The sequence below is a fragment of the Aptenodytes patagonicus genome, chromosome W (assembly GCF_965638725.1).
Source record: "Aptenodytes patagonicus chromosome W, bAptPat1.pri.cur, whole genome shotgun sequence".
In the NCBI taxonomy this organism is placed as follows: domain Eukaryota; kingdom Metazoa; phylum Chordata; class Aves; order Sphenisciformes; family Spheniscidae; genus Aptenodytes; species Aptenodytes patagonicus.
In genome coordinates this window covers 19,084,317-19,102,763 of record NC_134981.1, presented here as the reverse complement: position 1 = coordinate 19,102,763, position 18,447 = coordinate 19,084,317, and the positions used below count along the sequence as shown (strand labels likewise).

General features: G+C 45.5%; 1 protein-coding gene across 1 annotated transcript in view; it reads left to right on the top strand.

The window, feature by feature from the left end:
• LOC143172181 (succinyl-CoA:3-ketoacid coenzyme A transferase 1, mitochondrial-like) overlaps positions 1–18,447 on the top strand; it is a 92,952-nt gene that overhangs the window by 28,247 nt on the left and 46,258 nt on the right. The window contains exons 5-6 of the mRNA XM_076361432.1: positions 1,931–2,089; positions 7,323–7,418. Coding sequence (XP_076217547.1) covers positions 1,931–2,089; positions 7,323–7,418 — 255 coding nt within the window. The remainder of the gene's footprint in view (positions 1–1,930; positions 2,090–7,322; positions 7,419–18,447) is intronic.

Here is an 18,447-nt window from a genome sequence, read left to right as displayed (position 1 = left end):
GACAAGAAGAGAGCCAAGGAGAATCTCCATCCCTTATTGGATGCGGGGGGGAACATTGTCACTGAGGATGAGGAAAAGGCTGAGGTACTCAATGCCTTCTTTGCCTCAGTCTTTAACAGGCAGACCAGTTATCCTCAGGGTACTCAGCCCCCTGAGCTGGAAGACAGGGACGGCGAGCAGGATGAACCCCCCATAATCCAAGAGGAAGCAGTCAATGACCTGCTACGCCACCTGGACGCTCACAAGTCTATGGGGCCAGATGGGATCCACCCGAGAGTGCTGAGGGAGCTGGCGGAGGAGCTCGCCAAGCCACTCTCCATCATTTATCAGCAGTCCTGGTTAACGGGGGAGGTCCCGGACGACTGGAGGCTTGCCAGTGTGACGCCCATCTACAAGAAGGGCCGGAAGGAGGATCCGGGGAACTACAGGCCTGTCAGCCTGACCTCGGTGCCGGGGAAGATTATGGAGCGGTTCATCTTGAGGGCGCTCACAAGGCATGTGCGGGACAACCAGGGGATCAGGCCAAGCCAGCACGGATTCATGAAAGGCAGGTCCTGCTTGACCAACCTGATCTCCTTCTATGACCAGGTGACCCGCCTAGTGGGTGAGGGAAAGGCTGTGGATGTGGTCTACCTGGACTTCAGCAAGGCCTTTGCCACCATCTCCCACAGCATTCTCCTAGGGAAGCTGGCGGCTCACGGCTTAGACAGGTGTACTCTGCGCTGGGTCAAAAACTGGCTGGACGGCCGGGCCCAGAGAGTTGTGGTGAATGGAGTTACATCCAGTTGGCAGCCGGTCACGAGCGGTGTTCCCCAGGGCTCAGTACTGGGGCCGTTCTTGTTCAATATCTTTATCGATGATCTGGATGAGAGGATTGAGTGCACCCTCAGGAAGTTTGCAGACGACACCAAGTTGGGCGGGAGTGTTGATCTGCTCGAGGGTAGGAAGGCTCTCCAGAGGGACCTGGACAGGCTGGATCGATGGGCTGAGGCCAACTGTATGAGGTTCAACAAGGCCAAGTGCCAGGCCCTGCACTTGGGCCACAACAACCCCATGCAGCGCTACAGGCTTGGGGAAGAGTGGCTGGAAGGCTGCCTCTCAGAAAAGGACCTGGGGGTGTTGGTCGACAGCCGGCTGAACATGAGCCGGCAGTGTGCCCAGGCGGCCAAGAAGGCCAATGGCATCCTGGCCTGTATCAGAAATAGTGTGGCCAGCAGGAGTAGGGAAGTGATCGTGCCCCTGTACTCAGCACTGGTGAGGCCGCACCTCGAATGCTGTGTTCAGTTTTGGGCCCCTCACTACAAGAAGGACATTGAGGTGCTGGAGCGTGTCCAGAGAAGGGCAACGAAGCTGGTGAGGGGTCCGGAGAACAAGTCTTATGAGGAGCGGCTGAGGGAACTGGGGTTGTTTATCCTGGAGAAAAGGAGGCTGAGGGGAGACCTCATGGCGCTCTACAACTACCTGAAAGGAGGTTGTAGCGAGGTGGGTGTCGGTCTCTTCTCCCAAGTAACAAGCGATAGGACAAGAGGAAATGGCCTCAAGTTGCGCCAGGGGAGGTTTAGATTGGATGTAAGGAAAAATTTCTTTACTGAAAGAGTGGTTAAACATTGGAACAGGCTGCCCAGGGAAGTGGTTGAGTCCCCATCCCTGGAGGTATTTAAAAGACGAGTAGATGAGGCGCTTAGGGACATGGTTTAATGGACATGGTGGTGTTGGGTCGACGGTTGGACTCGATGATCTTAGAGGTCTTTTCCAACCTCAATGATTCTATGATTCTATGATTTGTTTTCCTAAGATGGAAAAAAAAAAAAACCTAAAACCTGGAGCTTTTTCAGGATGACAGGATATAAAAGTAAGTTCATGCAAGCCATTCACCAAAGTTTGATTTGTTATTTCCAAATGACTACCTCTTGAATGTGTTTTCCCATAGGGTACGCTCGCTGAACGTATTAGAGTAGGAGGAGCAGGAATCCCAGCGTTTTATACCAGTACTGACTATGGGACGCTGGTGCAGGAAGGGGGTGCACCTATCAAATACAACACAGATGGCGCTATTGCCAGCCAGTCAAGAGAGATAAGATGTCAATTTGTTATTAGGAAGCCTTCTGCTTTGAAAACTGAATTTCTTGCATATTTCCAAGATAAACAGTAGCTTAAGTGCCTCCTGGCCAAGTTTAACCTTGGTATGTTGGATTAATGGGATGGCTGTGATACCAGACACATTAGTTTTCCTCCCATGGCTCACTCCTGTCCCCTGTGATGTGTTAGTAAAGTATTTGCAGCTTTAGGGTGACTTAGCATCAAGAACTGATCCAGGTGAAAACCTTCCTTGCTGAATTACTCTTCACTTGACAGTTCTCTGAGCAGGTTCGCTGTGTATTCAAACAAAATCTTGTACCAGGCCACTGCAATGCACAGTACGGGTTGAGAACAACCTCCTATTAGCAGGGCAGGTGCTCCTTATGTACTGTAGTATGGAGTAAGCAGCCCTGCAGCTGTACATGAAGCTTTAGCATTAGAAGAGATGGGACATTTTCCTGTTAAACAGGGAGTTGACACAAACTTTCAGGAAACACATATGCCAACAGTTGAAATGCAATTTAGTATGAGTATTTGAAATTGCAAAGAAATAAAAACAGTGTGGTTTCCAAGTGAGAAACAGGGGCTTCATATTGAAATTGGGTGTAGAATTTGGAGAGGGGAAGAGATTTCTCAGTGCCATAACTGTACTTGAAAAAACTGGATGGGGCTAATGCTGTATGTTCCAATTAGGCTGCAGTAGGCATTAAACTCTACCTCAAGAACATCTCTGGGGTATAGGTAACTTTTTCCCCCCATGGATTTTGTGTATTTTATACATGGCTATTTTCAGTATCTAATAATTCTCTTAGTCTCCCCCCCCCCTTCATTTTCTTGCTGAATATGTCATTATGATATTTTACCATTTGAAGGAATGTCTTGTTTATTAAAGAGCTTGTAATTTTGATAACATTTTTCTTCTACCTTTTAACATTTGTGGAAAAGTCTTTCTTACTCTCCTCAGTCTTTTGGGGGGGCTAATAACATCACTAACATGATTTGATCAAATCCATTCTCCAAATCCATTTTGAGTGCCACTGCATTTTATAAAAGCTCAGTTCTTTTACAGGACTAGAAAACTGACTTCTGATACACTTTTGTCATACTTTCTACCCCTCTCAGAAATTTTAAATTGCTCTCAAGTAGTATTTGAGTATACTCCTAACCTTAGAATCATAGAATCATAGAATCATTAAGGTTGGAAAAGACCTCTAAGATCATCGAGTCCAACCGTCAACCCAACACCACCATGCCCACTAAACCATGTCCCTAAGCGCCACATCTACGCGTCTTTTAAATACCTCCAGGGATGGGGACTCAACCACTTCCCTGGGCAGCCTGTTCCAATGTTTCACCACTCTCAGTAAAGAAATTCTTCCTCATGTCCAATCTAAACCTCCCCTGGCGCAACTTGAGGCCATTTCCTCTCGTCCTATCGCTAGTTACTTGGGAGAAGAGACCAACACCCACCTCGCTACAACCTCCTTGCAGGTAGTTGTAGAGCGCCATGAGGTCTCCCCTCAGCCTCCTTTTCTCCAGGCTAAACAACCCCAGTTCCCTCAGCCGCTCCTCATAAGACTTGTTCTCCGGACCCTTCACCAGCTTCGTTGCCCTTCTCTGGACACACTCTAACACCTCAACGTCCTTCTTGTAGTGAGGGGCCCAAAACTGAACACAGTATTTGAGGTGCGGCCTCACCAGTGCCGAGTACAGGGGCACGATCACTTCCCTACTCCTGCTGGCCACACTATTTCTGATACAGGCCAGGATGCCATTGGCCTTCTTGGCTGCCTGGGCACACTGCCGGTTCATGTTCAGCCGGCTGTCAACCAGCACCCCCAGGTCCTTTTCCGCCGGGCAGCTTTCCAGCCACTCTTCCCCAAGCCTGTAGCGCTGCATGGGGTTGTTGTGGCCCAAGTGCAGGGCCTGGCACTTGGCCTTGTTGAACCTCATACAGTTGGCCTCAGCCCATCGATCCAGCCTGTCCAGGTCCCTCTGCAGAGCCTTCCTACCCTCGAGCAGATCAACACTCCCACCCAACTTGGTGTCGTCTGCAAACTTCCTGAGGGTGCACTCAATCCCCTCGTCCAGATCATTGATAAAGATATTGAACAAGACCGGCCCCAAAACTGAGCCCTGGGGAACACCGCTCGTGACCGGCCGCCAACTGGATTTCACTCCATTCACCACAACTCTCTGGACCCAGCCGTCCAGCCAGTTTTTGACCCAGCGCAGAGTACACCTGTCTAAGCCGTGAGCCACCAGCTTCCCTAGGAGAATGCTGTGGGAGACGGTGTCAAAGGCCTTACTGAAGTCCAGGTAGACCACATCCACAGCCTTTCCCTCATCCACTAGGCAGGTCACCTGGTCATAGAAGGAGATCAGGTTGGTCAAGCAGGACCTGCCTCTCATGAACCCATGCTGGCTGGGCCTGATCCCCTGGTTGTCCCGCTCATGCCTTGTGAGCGCCCTCAAGATGAACCGCTCCATAATCTTCCCCGGCACCGAGGTCAGGCTGACAGGCCTGTAGTTCCCCGGATCCTCCTTCCGGCCCTTCTTGTAGATGGGCATCACATTGGCAAGCCTCCAGTCGTCCGGGACCTCCCCCGTTAACCAGGACTGCTGATAAATGATGGAGAGTGGCTTGGCGAGCACCTCCGCCAGCTCCCTCAGCACTCTCGGGTGGATCCCATCTGGCCCCATAGTCTTGTGAGCATCCAGGTGGCGTAGCAGGTCATTAACTGCTTCCTCTTGGATTATGGGGGGTTCATCCTGCTCGCCGTCCCTGTCTTCCAGCTCAGGGGGCTGAGTACCCTGAGAATAACTGGTCTGACTATTAAAGACTGAGGCAAAGAAGGCATTGAGTACCTCAGCCTTTTCCTCATCCTCAGTGACAATGTTCCCCCCCGCATCCAATAAAGGATGGAGATTCTCCTTGGCTCTCTTCTTGTCATTAATATATTTGTAAAAACTTTTTTTGTTGTCTCTAACGACAGCGGCCAGATTGCGTTCTAGCTGGGCTTTTGCCTTTCTCATTTCCTCTCTGCATGACCTAACGAGATCCTTGTACTCTTCTTGAGTCGCCTGCCCCTTCTTCCACAAGTGGTAAACTCTCCTTTTTTTCCTGAGTCCCAGCAAGAGCTCCCCGTTCAGCCAGGCCGGTCGTCTTCCCCGCCCATTCTTCTTACGGCGTATGGGGACAGCCTGCTCCTGCGCCTTTAAGACTTCCTTCCTGAAGAACGTCCAGCCTTCCTGGACCCCTTTGCCCTTCAGGACTGTTTCCCAAAGTAGTTTTAGTGTACTATGAACTACTTCGCTATCTTTTGCCTTTGGGAGAAAAGCCGTTGTCATGCCTTTGGATCAGTTTAGGAATCAACCATTGGAACAATGGACTTTGTATATGTTGCTGAATCTAGATGTCCAGAAAGCTATCTTAAAATAAAAAGGCAGACTTGGCTAGCTAGTTTCTGGATTTCAAACTCCAAAAACCTGAACCCTATTCTGTGTTGGAAAATAAGTGTAGTATTTCTGTTTTTTCTTCTTCTGGATTGATGTGTTCTTTAGAAATAAGACCTTTGATCTTGTAAAAGACTGCTTCTTCTGAAACAGTTTTACTAACCCAAGAACATTCTAAATTGCATAAGCTTTTGTAAATAGGGTCAGAATCAAACCCATTAATTTTTCTTAGTTTGACATTGAAATGTTTTCTTCTTGTAACTTTTTCCCCTATGTGAAAATAATTTTATATCAGCTTCTTTTACTGGCAGACCAGCCACTACGATCTTGAGAAAGTCTTTGGCTCAGAAAAGTAGTCTCTTGGGATGAAATACTGAATTCTTTGTTTCCACATCTGCCTTCCCCCATCTGTATCCGTTCCCCTGCTATTTTAATTCATCTTTTGTAACTTTATTTTTCTTCACATTTTCTACTCTACCTAGTTTAGGGTATTTTTCCCTAAATCACTACTAGCTAGTATTGTATTCATGCCCTAAGAGAAGAATATAAATTCAAGTCTTTTTTAATGCTTTCCTCTTCTTATGTGCTTTTGTATTTACACAGCCCAGTTGAAGACCCATGGAGAAAATATATTGCCCCTTCTGTAGCCTCTGTTAGAGGCTTCACAGCTGGATAAAACAGGATTGCACAAGATATGTGCCTTGGGGGTATAGCTTTGATTCTGTAGGTCTGTGCACTAGTAATCAGCTTAAAACTGCATGGTACGTTAGTCTCAGGACTTGGCCATTTCAGTTCCCTACCTCCCCCAAAGCCACGAAGTGGCAGCAGCATCCCAAGGTTCAGCATGGTTAGAGCGCTAGGCATGGTCATCAGGCAAAAGGGTGAAGAAAGGAGAAGACCTTGCGAAATAAGGATAGTCAGAAAAAAAAATGCTTCTGTGGACAGGGGAAAAAAAGGAGGGTTTGACTTGTTTTGAACACTAGTTTCATGCATTTTAATGAAAAATTTTCAAGGCTTCTACTTTGTAAGAGAAAAATGCTGAGAAGCTATCAGTGGAAACCCACCAAAATATACATCATTTTTCTTAAATATTATGCCCCACAGTTTTGTTTGCTTTCTGGAAAATACAGAGAGGGTCTGACACAGGTCACTTGTTTTTCCTTGTGCCTACTAGGATCTGGGTGCAGATCCCAGCATGGTTATACATGTCGTGTTACTTTTATTCCCTAGAGGTTCTTTTTCCTTGTTACAGAAATACTGCATGGAAATACTTAGGATGAATGCAGAGTGAGTACCAAAACTGGCACAGCTTTTTTAATCAAGTGAATTGGATTAAATTTGCTACTGTGCAAAGTGCTAGCCCAAGTCCATATAGCTTCCTAGTCTGAATTATGAAGGCATATGTGGGACTTAAGAGGTTGTTAGGCCCTGTGCTGGCTGTGGAGATTAATTTCATTCTTTGTGCAGTGAAATAATGAGAAGGTACATTGTATACAGCCCAGCTTGCTGCTACTCTTGTATCTGATAAATGAAGATATCAGTAGCACATCCAATTTCAATCAAACAACATGCTGATGAAAAAGTCAAAAGAGCTGTAATAAATACTTTCTAATGTAGCAAAATATGATTTAATTTCATATGCACCTTACACAATTCCATAATACTTTTTCCTCCTTCCTATTTTTTATTAGTCCTCTAGCTATGTGGTAAAAAGATTTGTGATGTTTATATTACAGAGATACTTGTAGTAGCTTATGTCTGAAAAGTCTTTCCTTGTACTTTTACAGCTTTTAATATTTATTATTTTTCTTTTCTTTTGCAGGAAAACTGCAAGAAACTTCAACCAACCTATGTGCAAAGCTGCCAAGACAACTGTGGTGGAGGTAGGGAATTGAAGCATAGTAAGTCCTATCCCCCTGTAGTCAACAAACTCCTTTGGTTTGCATGGCATTCTGAGGACAGAATTCTCCTTTTCTTGACTTGTAGAATGGATTTCATACCAGAGACAGTGATCTAACCTGTTGTCCTGGTTTCGGCAGGGATAGAGTTAATTTCCTTCCTAGTAGCTGGTACAGTGCTGTGTTTTGGATTTAGGGTGAGAACAATGTTGATAACACACTGATGTTTTAGTTGTTGCTAGGTAGTGTTTACCCTAGTCAAGGACTTTTCAGCTTCCCATGCTCTACTGACTGAGAAGGCTGGAGGTGCACAAGAAGCTGGGAGGGGGCACAGCCAGGACAGCTGACCCAAACTGGCCAAAGGGATATTCCATACCATGTGACATCATGCTCAGTATATAAAGCTGGGGGAAGAAGAAGGAAGGGGGGGACGTTTGGAGTTATGGCGTTTGTCTTCCCAAGTAACCGTTACGCGTGATGGAGCCCTGCTTTCCTGGAGATGGCTGAACACCTGCCTGCCGATGGGAAGTAGTGAATGAATTCCTTGGTTTGCTTTGCTGGTGTGCGCGGCTTTTGCTTTACCTATTAAACTGTCTTTATCTCAACCCACGAGTTTTCTCACTTTTACCCTTCCGATTCTCTCCCCCATCCCATTGTGGGGGGAGTGAGCGAGCAGCTGCGTGGTGCTCAGTTGCTGACTGAGGTTAAACCACGACACCTGTCTCCTTGAATTGGCTACTCCTAATACTGTGCTCCGTTTTAGTGATTAGTTCACCATGGTTCCTCAGTTTATTACTGTTCATCTGATCCTGGCCAGGACTTTGTGTTTGCTGTGATCAGTCTTTGAAAGGGAAACACAGCAACAGGCTTCAAGTTTGTTAAATAAAAGAATATGTGGATGAAAGAAGAAACAATAGGCTTAGGCTGCGCTTGAAAAGATTCACATAAGACCATATGCAAAGCTTCCTGATAATAAGGATAAGTACATAACAACATAGATTGGGCAAGTCATGGAGCTATCATAGTTGAGGTCTCTAAAAATAAAATATATAAATATCAGTCCAGAATGAGATACAGACATTTGGTTATGCCTTGAGAAAGAGGATGGACTAGACGATCTAGAAGTTTCTTCCAATCTTTTTGCCCTTTTTCCTTGTTGTCTAAAACTATAATGTTTAAAAACATGGAGCAGCCTACACTGGAAATATATTGGTGACTGGAGAGTTGCTAAAGCATAGTAATATCTAAAAGATAGACTGCTCTATTAGCTTTTTCCTCACTCCCTGATAAGGAGAGGGTGTTTATATGCCTAATAAAAGCTAAATATGGTTTGATAGTAAGATCAAGACAAACTCTTCTAGACCATTTCTAGTAAATTCTAAATGGAAGAGGCTTGTGTTTCTTCAGGTTTTGGTTTTGTTGTTTTGGGGGGGGTGGTGGTTGGTAAAAACTTATCTGGAAAATATATTTGTTATATAAACATCTCTGGATAATACATTTGGAAACTTGAATTATTTCTTTGTGTTTTACAGAACTGTGGCAAAAATACCATAGAATTTGTCACATGACTTACAGTGACAATTCAGGAACAGTACATGAATTTTCACAATTGGTTTTCAAGAAAGGCTTAAAACATTTTTCCATTTAAAAATGAAATATAGAATCCTTAATTCCCTTTCCTTCTAGTCACTTGCCCTTCATACTTTGTTCACAGTCTGGCGTTTAGAGAATTTAAGTGCCTTCCACCTACATTCCATCTCATTCTCTCTGCTCTTCTATCCACGTGTGATAGGGAGAATTTTCTTGTCAGTGAGCAGCAATTATGTGACATCCTTCTTGCTATAATTCCACTTAACAATCTTTGGTAGATCTGCTGTGAACTGCGTCCACCATGAGTCTTGTTGTATTTTCAATACCATTTAAAAACTGACATGCTTTATGCAAGATGGCACATTAATATTACTTTACAACTCTAGTTTTTTATGGACAAAGTAATGGGCGAAGAGGCATAAGCAGAGATTTACGACAAATAGATATTTCGAGCCAAATGCAGTGCTTCATTGGCTTAACTTCAAAGTGTCTTTTTTCCAAAGTGGAATTCAGAATGTTGTGTTTGGATTTAAGAGTTCAAACCCAGGGAATCAGAAGGAGATATCTCACTATGGCATCTAGTACATCCTCAGTACCGAGCATCATCAGCCTGCAGCTGTCTAGAGCTAATCACTAGGGAACTGAGGCAACTGAAAAGAGTTTTGTCTGACTCCTTAGCTAACATTGTTCAAGGCTGAAGGGTGAAATTCTCAATCCCACTTACATGGAGAAGAAAAAAGATTCTGTAGGCTAGTAATTCGGATACTCGCTTGGCAGCAGGGATTTCTGAGTTCTGACACCTGTTCCTAGCTCTGTTTCTGTTTTTCACCCTGTCGTGGTTTAACCTCAGTCGGCAACTGAGCACCACGCAGCCGCTCGCTCACTCCCCCCACAATGGGATGGGGGAGAGAATCGGAAGGGTAAAAGTGAGAAAACTCGTGGGTTGAGATAAAGACAGTTTAATAGGGAAAGCAAAAGCCGCGCACGCAAGCAAAGCAAACCAAGGAATTCATTCACTACTTCCCATCGGCAGGCAGGTGTTCAGCCATCTCCAGGAAAGCAGGGCTCCATCACGCGTAACGGTTACTTGGGAAGACAAACGCCATCACTCCAAACGTCCCCCCCTTCCTTCTTCTTCCCCCAGCTTTATATACTGAGCATGACGTCACATGGTATGGAATATCCCTTTGGCCAGTTTGGGTCAGCTGTCCTGGCTGTGCCCCCTCCCAGCTTCTTGTGCGCCTGCAGCCTTCTCAGTCGGCAGAGCATGGGAAGCTGAAAAGTCCTTGGCTAGTGTAAGCATTACCTAGCAACAACTAAAACTTCGGTGTGTTATCAACATTGTTCTCACCCTAAATCCAAAACACAGCACTGTACCAGCTACTAGGAAGGAAATTAACTCTATCCCTGCCGAAACCAGGACAGTATCCACCCCTTATTCTATACCATCTACGTCATGCTCAAGTCCCATATTTTCTAGTGCAACTTCATTAACCACCCACCCCGCTTTCCATCCTTTGATATAACACACAGATATCATTCCCTTAGTCTATGGACCACCCTTGTGGAATGTCTGTAAAATGTCCAGAAATGTCCATGAAATATCCATTGAGTTCATTTAGTCCGTGACTTCGGGCTCCATCTGTGATGGTGGTCACTCAGGACGGGAGAGGTGGTGTGTTGCGTGGAGTTACTGGGTACCAAAGCCAGCTCAGGTCAGGTCACTGCTGCACTTGCACTGCTTCTTGTAAGGCTTGTCCTCCACTGGTTCGGGTGGTTCCTGCTATAGTAATTTCTATAACATGCAACTCAAATCATGGGTTACAACAATTTAAAGGTGTTTCCCTTACAATCTCCACCCCTGGTCCCTTTGGGCCAGGTTATAGGGTTTAACATTGCAATGAACTCCTCCCCTTGCTCCTAGCCTGGCTAGCAACAAGGGGTTCCTGCTATAGTAATTCCTATAACATGCAACTCAAATCATGGGTTACAACAATTTAAAGGTATTTCCATTACAATCTCCACCCCTCGTCCCTTCGGATCAAACCATAGGGTTTAACATTGCAATGAACTCCTCCCCTTGCCCCTGCTCCGGCTTGGACTTATCCACAGACTGCAGTCCCTTAGGGTAGTACCTGCTCCAAGTAGAGCCTTATCTATGAGCCACAGTCTCTCCAGGGGTACACCTGCTGCAGCATAGACTTATCCACAGTCACTTTGAGATGCACCTGTTCCAGCACGGCGTTCTCCATGGGCCACAATGTCTTCAGAGATATACCTGCTCCAGCGTGGCCTTACTCGCAGCCACAGTCCCTTCAGAAGTAAACCTGCTGTAGCACAAATGTAACCGCGGCCACAGACGCTTCGAGATGTACCTGCTCTGGCATGGGCTTATCCACGGCCACAGACGCTTTGGGGCGTCCTGCTCCCGCATGGACTCATCCACAGGTCACAGTCCCTTCGACTCGAGTACATACTGGAGTTCCAGCCTGTCCAGTATAGCAGCTGTCATTTAACTGACCATTTAACTTAATTTAAGCAGACAGTCCTAGGAGTAGAGATTTGAAGCCATCCCTGCTCCTTTTCATCACCACTAGCTACAGGTCAGACTTGTCTTCAGAGTCATGCAGTGATTAATTGGGATTTGCAGGATTGTAGTTTCTTAGTCTGGTGCTCCCATCCCAAGTTTCAACTTGGAGCTTTGTACCTGTTATGCAACCAGACTTATGCTGCCAACATCTGCTTGTCTAGCATGAAGCACCAAGCTGAGGCAGGTAACTAGCAAAAATTAGAGGCACAACCCTCTGTGTTTCTGATTCTTTAGTTGCTGAAATTTTTCCTTTAAAATGAATGCTGTAAATACATAGAAAGAGAGAGTTGTTCCTAGTAGCTACTCTGATGGGTTATTTATTTCCCTTTTCTGCTTATTTGTATACATCTAGTTTTATCCAGTCTTTTAGAAGCAATCTCTTTTCCAGGAACAGAACTTCATTTGTTAAACTTTAGGTTAGAAGGATGGGTACTAGGCCATTCACTTATGTCTCTATTAAGCTCAGTAAGTACATTCAATCAAAGTATAACTTGCATTTTGGAAGATAGGTTTCATCAGAAAGTTATCCTGCCTTGATGTGAACAAAACAAGAAATATGGAAAACCCATCCTTCTGTCTGTGCTTGTTCCAATGGTTAATCACCCTCACTGGTATAAATATGTCTTTTTACTGCAATTAGTTTGGCTTTAGGTTCCATCCAGTGCTTTTACTCTCTTCTGCTAGATTAAAAAACTTTCTGAAGCTGGCATTTCCTTCCCACTGAGTGACTTCTCAGTGCTGTTAATATGATGAACAGATTGAGGTCTGATTCTAACTGTAAAACATTTTATTCAGCTCTCCTATCCTTTTTATGTTCATCTCCTTCTCGCTCTGTTTTTTTCTGAAACTTTACAAATGTGACCAACAGGAGTGTCTTCAGCATTGCAATACTGCTGCCACTAATGACACCTGAGAACTAGTTACTCTTCTGTTTGGTCCTGCTGCTTCCCTGTTTGCATACCCATATTCTTTGCTGATTATTACATGGGGCGGGGGGTGTGTGGTTGGGGGGTGTGTGTGCATGTATGTGTGCGCTACAGATTTAGTTGCTTATACCTTGTTGATCCTTTTCCAGCATACTTCAGGAAAAGTGTAATCAGTGTTTTCCAACATGCATTCTCTAAGTATGGCAGGTATTTCTTGATCACAGATGTCTAACTTTGTGTTTTGTTATGAAACATGTTATGCTTGAATAGATCCAGTTTACCTGTTGTGTCTGGTACTGCCGCTTCCTTCTTAGGATTTATTATTCCATCAATCTTTCCTCAGATTTATTTTGGTTTCTGATCATTGATAAAAATATGGAATGGCACTGGGCATAGCAAGATCCATACCAAGGGAAATATAAACTACTGGAAATCCAAGTGGGAAGTGCACTGGGAATCAATTGCATTTGTTAACCTGTCCTTCTAAGTTATCCTGTGGGGCTGTGAAATCTCCTGATGCATACACAGTAGAAGGCACATTTTTCTTTAATGTATTAAAGCTGCTGTTCTCTAGTTTAAGACAGTGTGGCATTTTACCCTCTCTTAGCTGAAGTACAGACAGACACTTAATTTTTGTAAGAATTCATAGATGGGAGAACTTGGCAGCATTTGCAGATGTGGAGGATAGGAGTAGAGACAACCCCCCCCCACCCACCTCATCACAAACCCACAAACTGATAGCTATTGCTTGCTTAAAAATTGTCCCGTGTTGTGAGGAATGAGGTTGGCTGTGTGTAGAGAGGCTTCTGAAGGAGGAAGAAGTCAGGCTGTACCATTACCAGTTATGTCTGTGGCACACAGCTGAGGGTTGATTTTAAAATTCCCCTAGAACAAATTTCAGATTAAAGTATCTGAGCCTCAGCCTTGTTTATTTTGACTAGGCAAATGGTCAGAAGTAGCTGTTCAGTACCCTTTTTGGGATCAGAAATACATTAATTGTAAACTTCTAAATAAATGCAGGAGGTGTTTACTGAACTGCACAAATATTTTGGACCGTTACATGCATTTTGTTTGTTTTTCTAAGTGATAGGAAGTAGAACCTGATAACATTCATGATAATAAGGATGTATGCTGAGGCATAGATAACTTTACGTAAAGATGACCAGTATTAAGGGTCAAGAAGAAGTTTTAACTGAATTGCATGATTCCTGTTATTTGGAAGGTAACTGTTGCAGAGAAAAATGTTAAATAATCCAGTATCAGCAATATTAGTTAGTTTGGCTTTATCTATATGTGAAAGCAAAATGATACAGGAATTTATCTGTTCTTTAGTTCTTCTACAGTGTTGCATTCTAAAATGGTTCTCTATCTGTTACATCTACTTCTCACTTCATCTTGCAGAACTTGCAGGAGTTAAGTATGCAGTTAGAGCTGCAGCTTTGTTTGGACCTGAGCCCTTGCACACACGCTCAGCCTGAAGCTTTCAGTTGATTTTCAGATCTATAAACACTTTCTTGCTCCCATGGTGTAGGTGCTCCTATTGCAAAGACGAGCGAGTGAGGAAATCAGCCAATCTACAAGGAACTCAGCGCTCACAAGTTATATATGAGCCACAAGCCCTTGTAAAGGTGTCGAGGAAGGGCTTGGCATGTGAAGAAACTTGAGGGCTTGTGTGGTCTTATATATGTGGTAGCATTTCAAACACTCTCTGTTGTATGAAGGACATGTCTGTTGAATTCAGCAAGTGGCACTGCTGTCAGGTCCCTCAACAGACCCATCGAATTGTGTGATAGGAAATGAAATGTGTAGCAGCTCGGAGTTACAGGGAGGCCTCCTGGATGTGTGCCTAGACTGCTAGGGCAAGGGCTGTGATATTAGGCTGTTTCCTAAGATGTGCATCTTCCTGTAGAGGCTCGTGTGAGCAGAGCCCCACTGGGAGGACTAGCTCTGGTGATGACGCTTCTCTTTTGGAGAAAATCAAGGCAACCCAAAGCCACAGGAAAAAACTTGGTGTGACTTTGCCAGGTGTGGGTGTCATGGCAGCACTGGAGAGGTGAAGGGTGATTTAGGATCAGGCTCTTGCTCTCTGCCATGGAGGAGTACATAAACATCCATAATGGCCCCAAACATCCCTAAGCTGCTGTCAGATTCCTGCTATTGTTATTCTCTGCTATGAAACCTACTGAATACTTGTCCCTGGTGAAGTGGTTTGAGATCTCAGCCACTGCCACGATGTGTTTGATAGTGGTAATAGTCAATATATTTAGAAATATTTATTGACTGGCTGTTTGAATATCCAGTTTGAATAATTTTCTTGTTCAGATTACAGAGGATGGCTAAATATATCTCCCTGTGTAAACAGCATTTCCACCTCAAATAATACTGGGGAGGAAAAAAAAGTGTACTTTCTCATAAAAATGCATTAAATAAAAATCATTAAACCCTGCATTTTATCTCTGGTTGCCTAGTAACAACACAGCCATGTCAGTGAGAGCCATTATCTCAGGTACAATGAACTGCTCTGCACTGAGGGACAGAAGCAGACTGAAATAAGCCATTTGTATCCTGTTATTTGTGCTAAATCATGGCATTGCATTTTATTGAGGAAACTGGAAAATTAACTCTTTTTTTGGTGTCTACTCCTCCAAATGTTTTAACACCAGGAAAACTTTCCTCAGATTCATAGGTCCATTCTGAGGAATTCTTCAAGGTTTTTACACAGTGGCAGTTTATTGTAGAAAGTACTATTTTAAGGTGGAAAAAGAATCTAAAAGAATCTTATTCCTTACCTGGATGCCCCAGCCATAGAACTCAAAACTGAACCCTGGTACAGGAAGCGATTCTAGATTTGGGATGAGCACTGACATTTGCATTAGGATGTTTTTCATTAGGATGTTTTTCCGGGAAACCACAGATCAGGATTTGAGGCTGAGGAGGATACAGAACCAAGGTCCTTCTGTGCAAGTGCTGTAACCACTGAGCTGTTGTGTTGCTATAGACTTTTTCGATATTGTTTAGGTGCTCAGTGATGACTACGTGTGCGCTCAGGGGATGGTTGCTGAGAGGGCATCCCAGGGGTCTGCAGTGGGGGAATGTTTTGTCTGAGAATTGCATTTGGCACAGGATGGACACTGAGCTGCTTAGTCCTGCCACCTTACCAGCAGCTTTTGGCACAAATGACATTAGAATTCTAGTTCCCATAATATATTAGTATAATACATGCAAAATATATTTTATATATATAAAATATATATTATTATTATTATAAGTATGGAAGTCTTTGCATCTTAAACATCTAGGTGGTTAGGTGGGACTTTGACTGCATTATTGGATTTACATGCCTAGGTTTGATAAGAGAGAATGACCAACAATTCTGAGAAGGACTGCAGTTGAAATCCAGGGACTACTAGTACTTTTTTTGGAAAAGCAGCTCCTAGAAACATTTGCACACCACTGCGACAGTAATTTTAGTTTGCCAAAAAGAAGCCCACCTCCAGACTTGAATGTTTTTTTGTTGTTTTTATTTCATAGAATCATTTAGGTTGGAAAGGACCCTTAAGATCATCGAGTCCAACCATCGACCCAACACCACCATGCCCACTAAACCATGTCCCTAAGCGCCACATCTACACGTCTTTTAAATACCTCCAGGGATGGGGACTCAACCACTTCCCTGGGCAGCCTGCTCCAGTGCTTGATAACCCTTTAGGTGAAGAAATTTTTCCTCACGTCCAATCTAAACCTCCCCTGGCGCAACTTGAGGCCATTTCCTCTCGTCCTATCGCTAGTTACTTGGGAGAAGAGACCGACACCCACCTCGCTACAACCTCCTTTCAGGTAGTTGTAGAGAGCCATGAGGTCTCCCCTGAGCCTCCTTTTCTCCAGGCTAAACAACCCCAGTTCCCTCAGCCGCTCCTCATAAGATGTGTGCTCTAGACCCGAAACCAGCTTCATTGCCCTTCTTTGGACACGCTCCAGCACCTCAACGTCCTTCTTGTAGTGAGGGGCCCAAAACTGAACACAGTATTCGAGGTGGGGCCTCACCAGGGCCGAGTACAGGGGCACAATCACTTCCCTACTCCTGCTGGCCACACTATTTCTGACACAGGCCAGGATGCCATTGGCCTTCTTGGCCACCTGGGCACACTGCCAGCTCATGTTCAGCCGGCTGTCGACCAACACCCCCAGGTCCTTTTCCGCCAGGCAGCTTTCCAGCCACTCTTCCCCAAGCCTATAGCATTGCATGGGGTTGTTGTGGCCGAAGTGCAGGACCCGGCACTTGGCCTTGTTGAACCTCATACAGTTGGCCTGGGCCCATCGATCCAGCCTGTCCAGGTCCCTCTGCAGAGCCTTCCTACCCTCGAGCAGATCAACACTCCCGCCCAACTTGGTGTCATCTGCAAACTTCCTGAGGGTGCACTCGATCCCCTCATCCAGATCATTGATAAACATATTAAACAGACCTGGCCCCATTACCGAGCCCTGGGGAACACCACTTGTGACCGACCACCAGCTGGATTTAACTCCATTCACCACCACTCTTTGGGCCCCACCATCCAGCCAGTTTGTAACCCAGCGAACAGTACGTCTGTCCAAGCCATGAGCAGCCGGTTTCTCCAGGAGAATGCTGAGGAAAAGATAACTTGAGCACCAATCCCTTTCAATCACACCCCCCAAAGCTTTGTAGTCTTGCTTGATTCTGCCCAGGTTCCAGCTTGCCATGTATCGTGGTTTAACCCCAGACAGCAAATAAGCACCACACAGCCGCTCACTCACTCCCCCAGAGTGAGTGAGATTCCATTACAATCTCTACCCCTGGCCCCTTTGGACCAGACCATTGGGTTTAACATTGCAATGAACTCCTCCCCTTGCCCCTGCTCTGGCTTGGACTTATCCACAGACTGCAGTCCCTTAGCGTTGTACCTGCTCCAAGTGGAGCCTTATCTATGAGCCACAGTCTCTCCAGGAGTACACCTGCTGCAGCATATACTTATCCACAGCCACAGTCGCTTTGAGGTGCACCTGTTCCAGCGTGGCCTTCTCCATGGGCCACAATGCCTTCAGAGATATGCTGGCTCCAGCATGGCCTTACCCACAGCCACAGTCCCTTCAGGAGTGAACCTGCTCCAACATGGCCTTACCCATGGCTGCAGTCCCTCCAGGGGAGTACCTGCTCTGTCATGGGCTTATCCATGGCCACGCGGTTTGAGGTGCTGCAGCACAACCTCATGCACAGCCACTGATGCTTCGAGGTATACCTGCTGCAGCATGGACTTATCCACAGCCACAGATGCTTCGAGGTGTACCTTCTCCAGCGTGGACTTATCCTTGGGCCACAATCCCTTCAGAGGTATACCTGCTGTGGCACAGACATAACCACGGCCACAGATGCTTCGAGATGTACCTGCTCAGGCATGCGCTTATCCACAGCCACAGATGCTTCGGGGTGTCCTGCTCCCGCGTGGACTCATCCACAGGTCACAGTCCCTTCGACTCGAGTTCACACTGGAGTTCCAGCCTGTCCAGTACAGCAGCACAGAAACAGTAGCGATGCCCTGGCCATCTGCCAGCCCAGGCACATGGCCATTGCTGTTATCAAAGTGTTCCCAGGCACAGCAGAGTAAGATGATAAGCAGTACAGCAAGCAGCAAAAGCAAAAAGCAGCCACTAACGAGCACTAGACAATAAAGCAAGCAAGCCCCATGGCAAGCACAGGAGCCTGTCAATTAATAGCTAAACAGCAATAACAGCTATAAATTCAATCTAGCACATTCCAATCAAATCTGTCATTATCTCGAACCCTTTGAGCCCCACGTTGGGCGCCAAAAAGGACTGTCATGGTTTAACCCCAGCTGGCAACTAAGCACCACGCAGCCACTCGCTCACTCCCCCCACAATGGGATGGGGG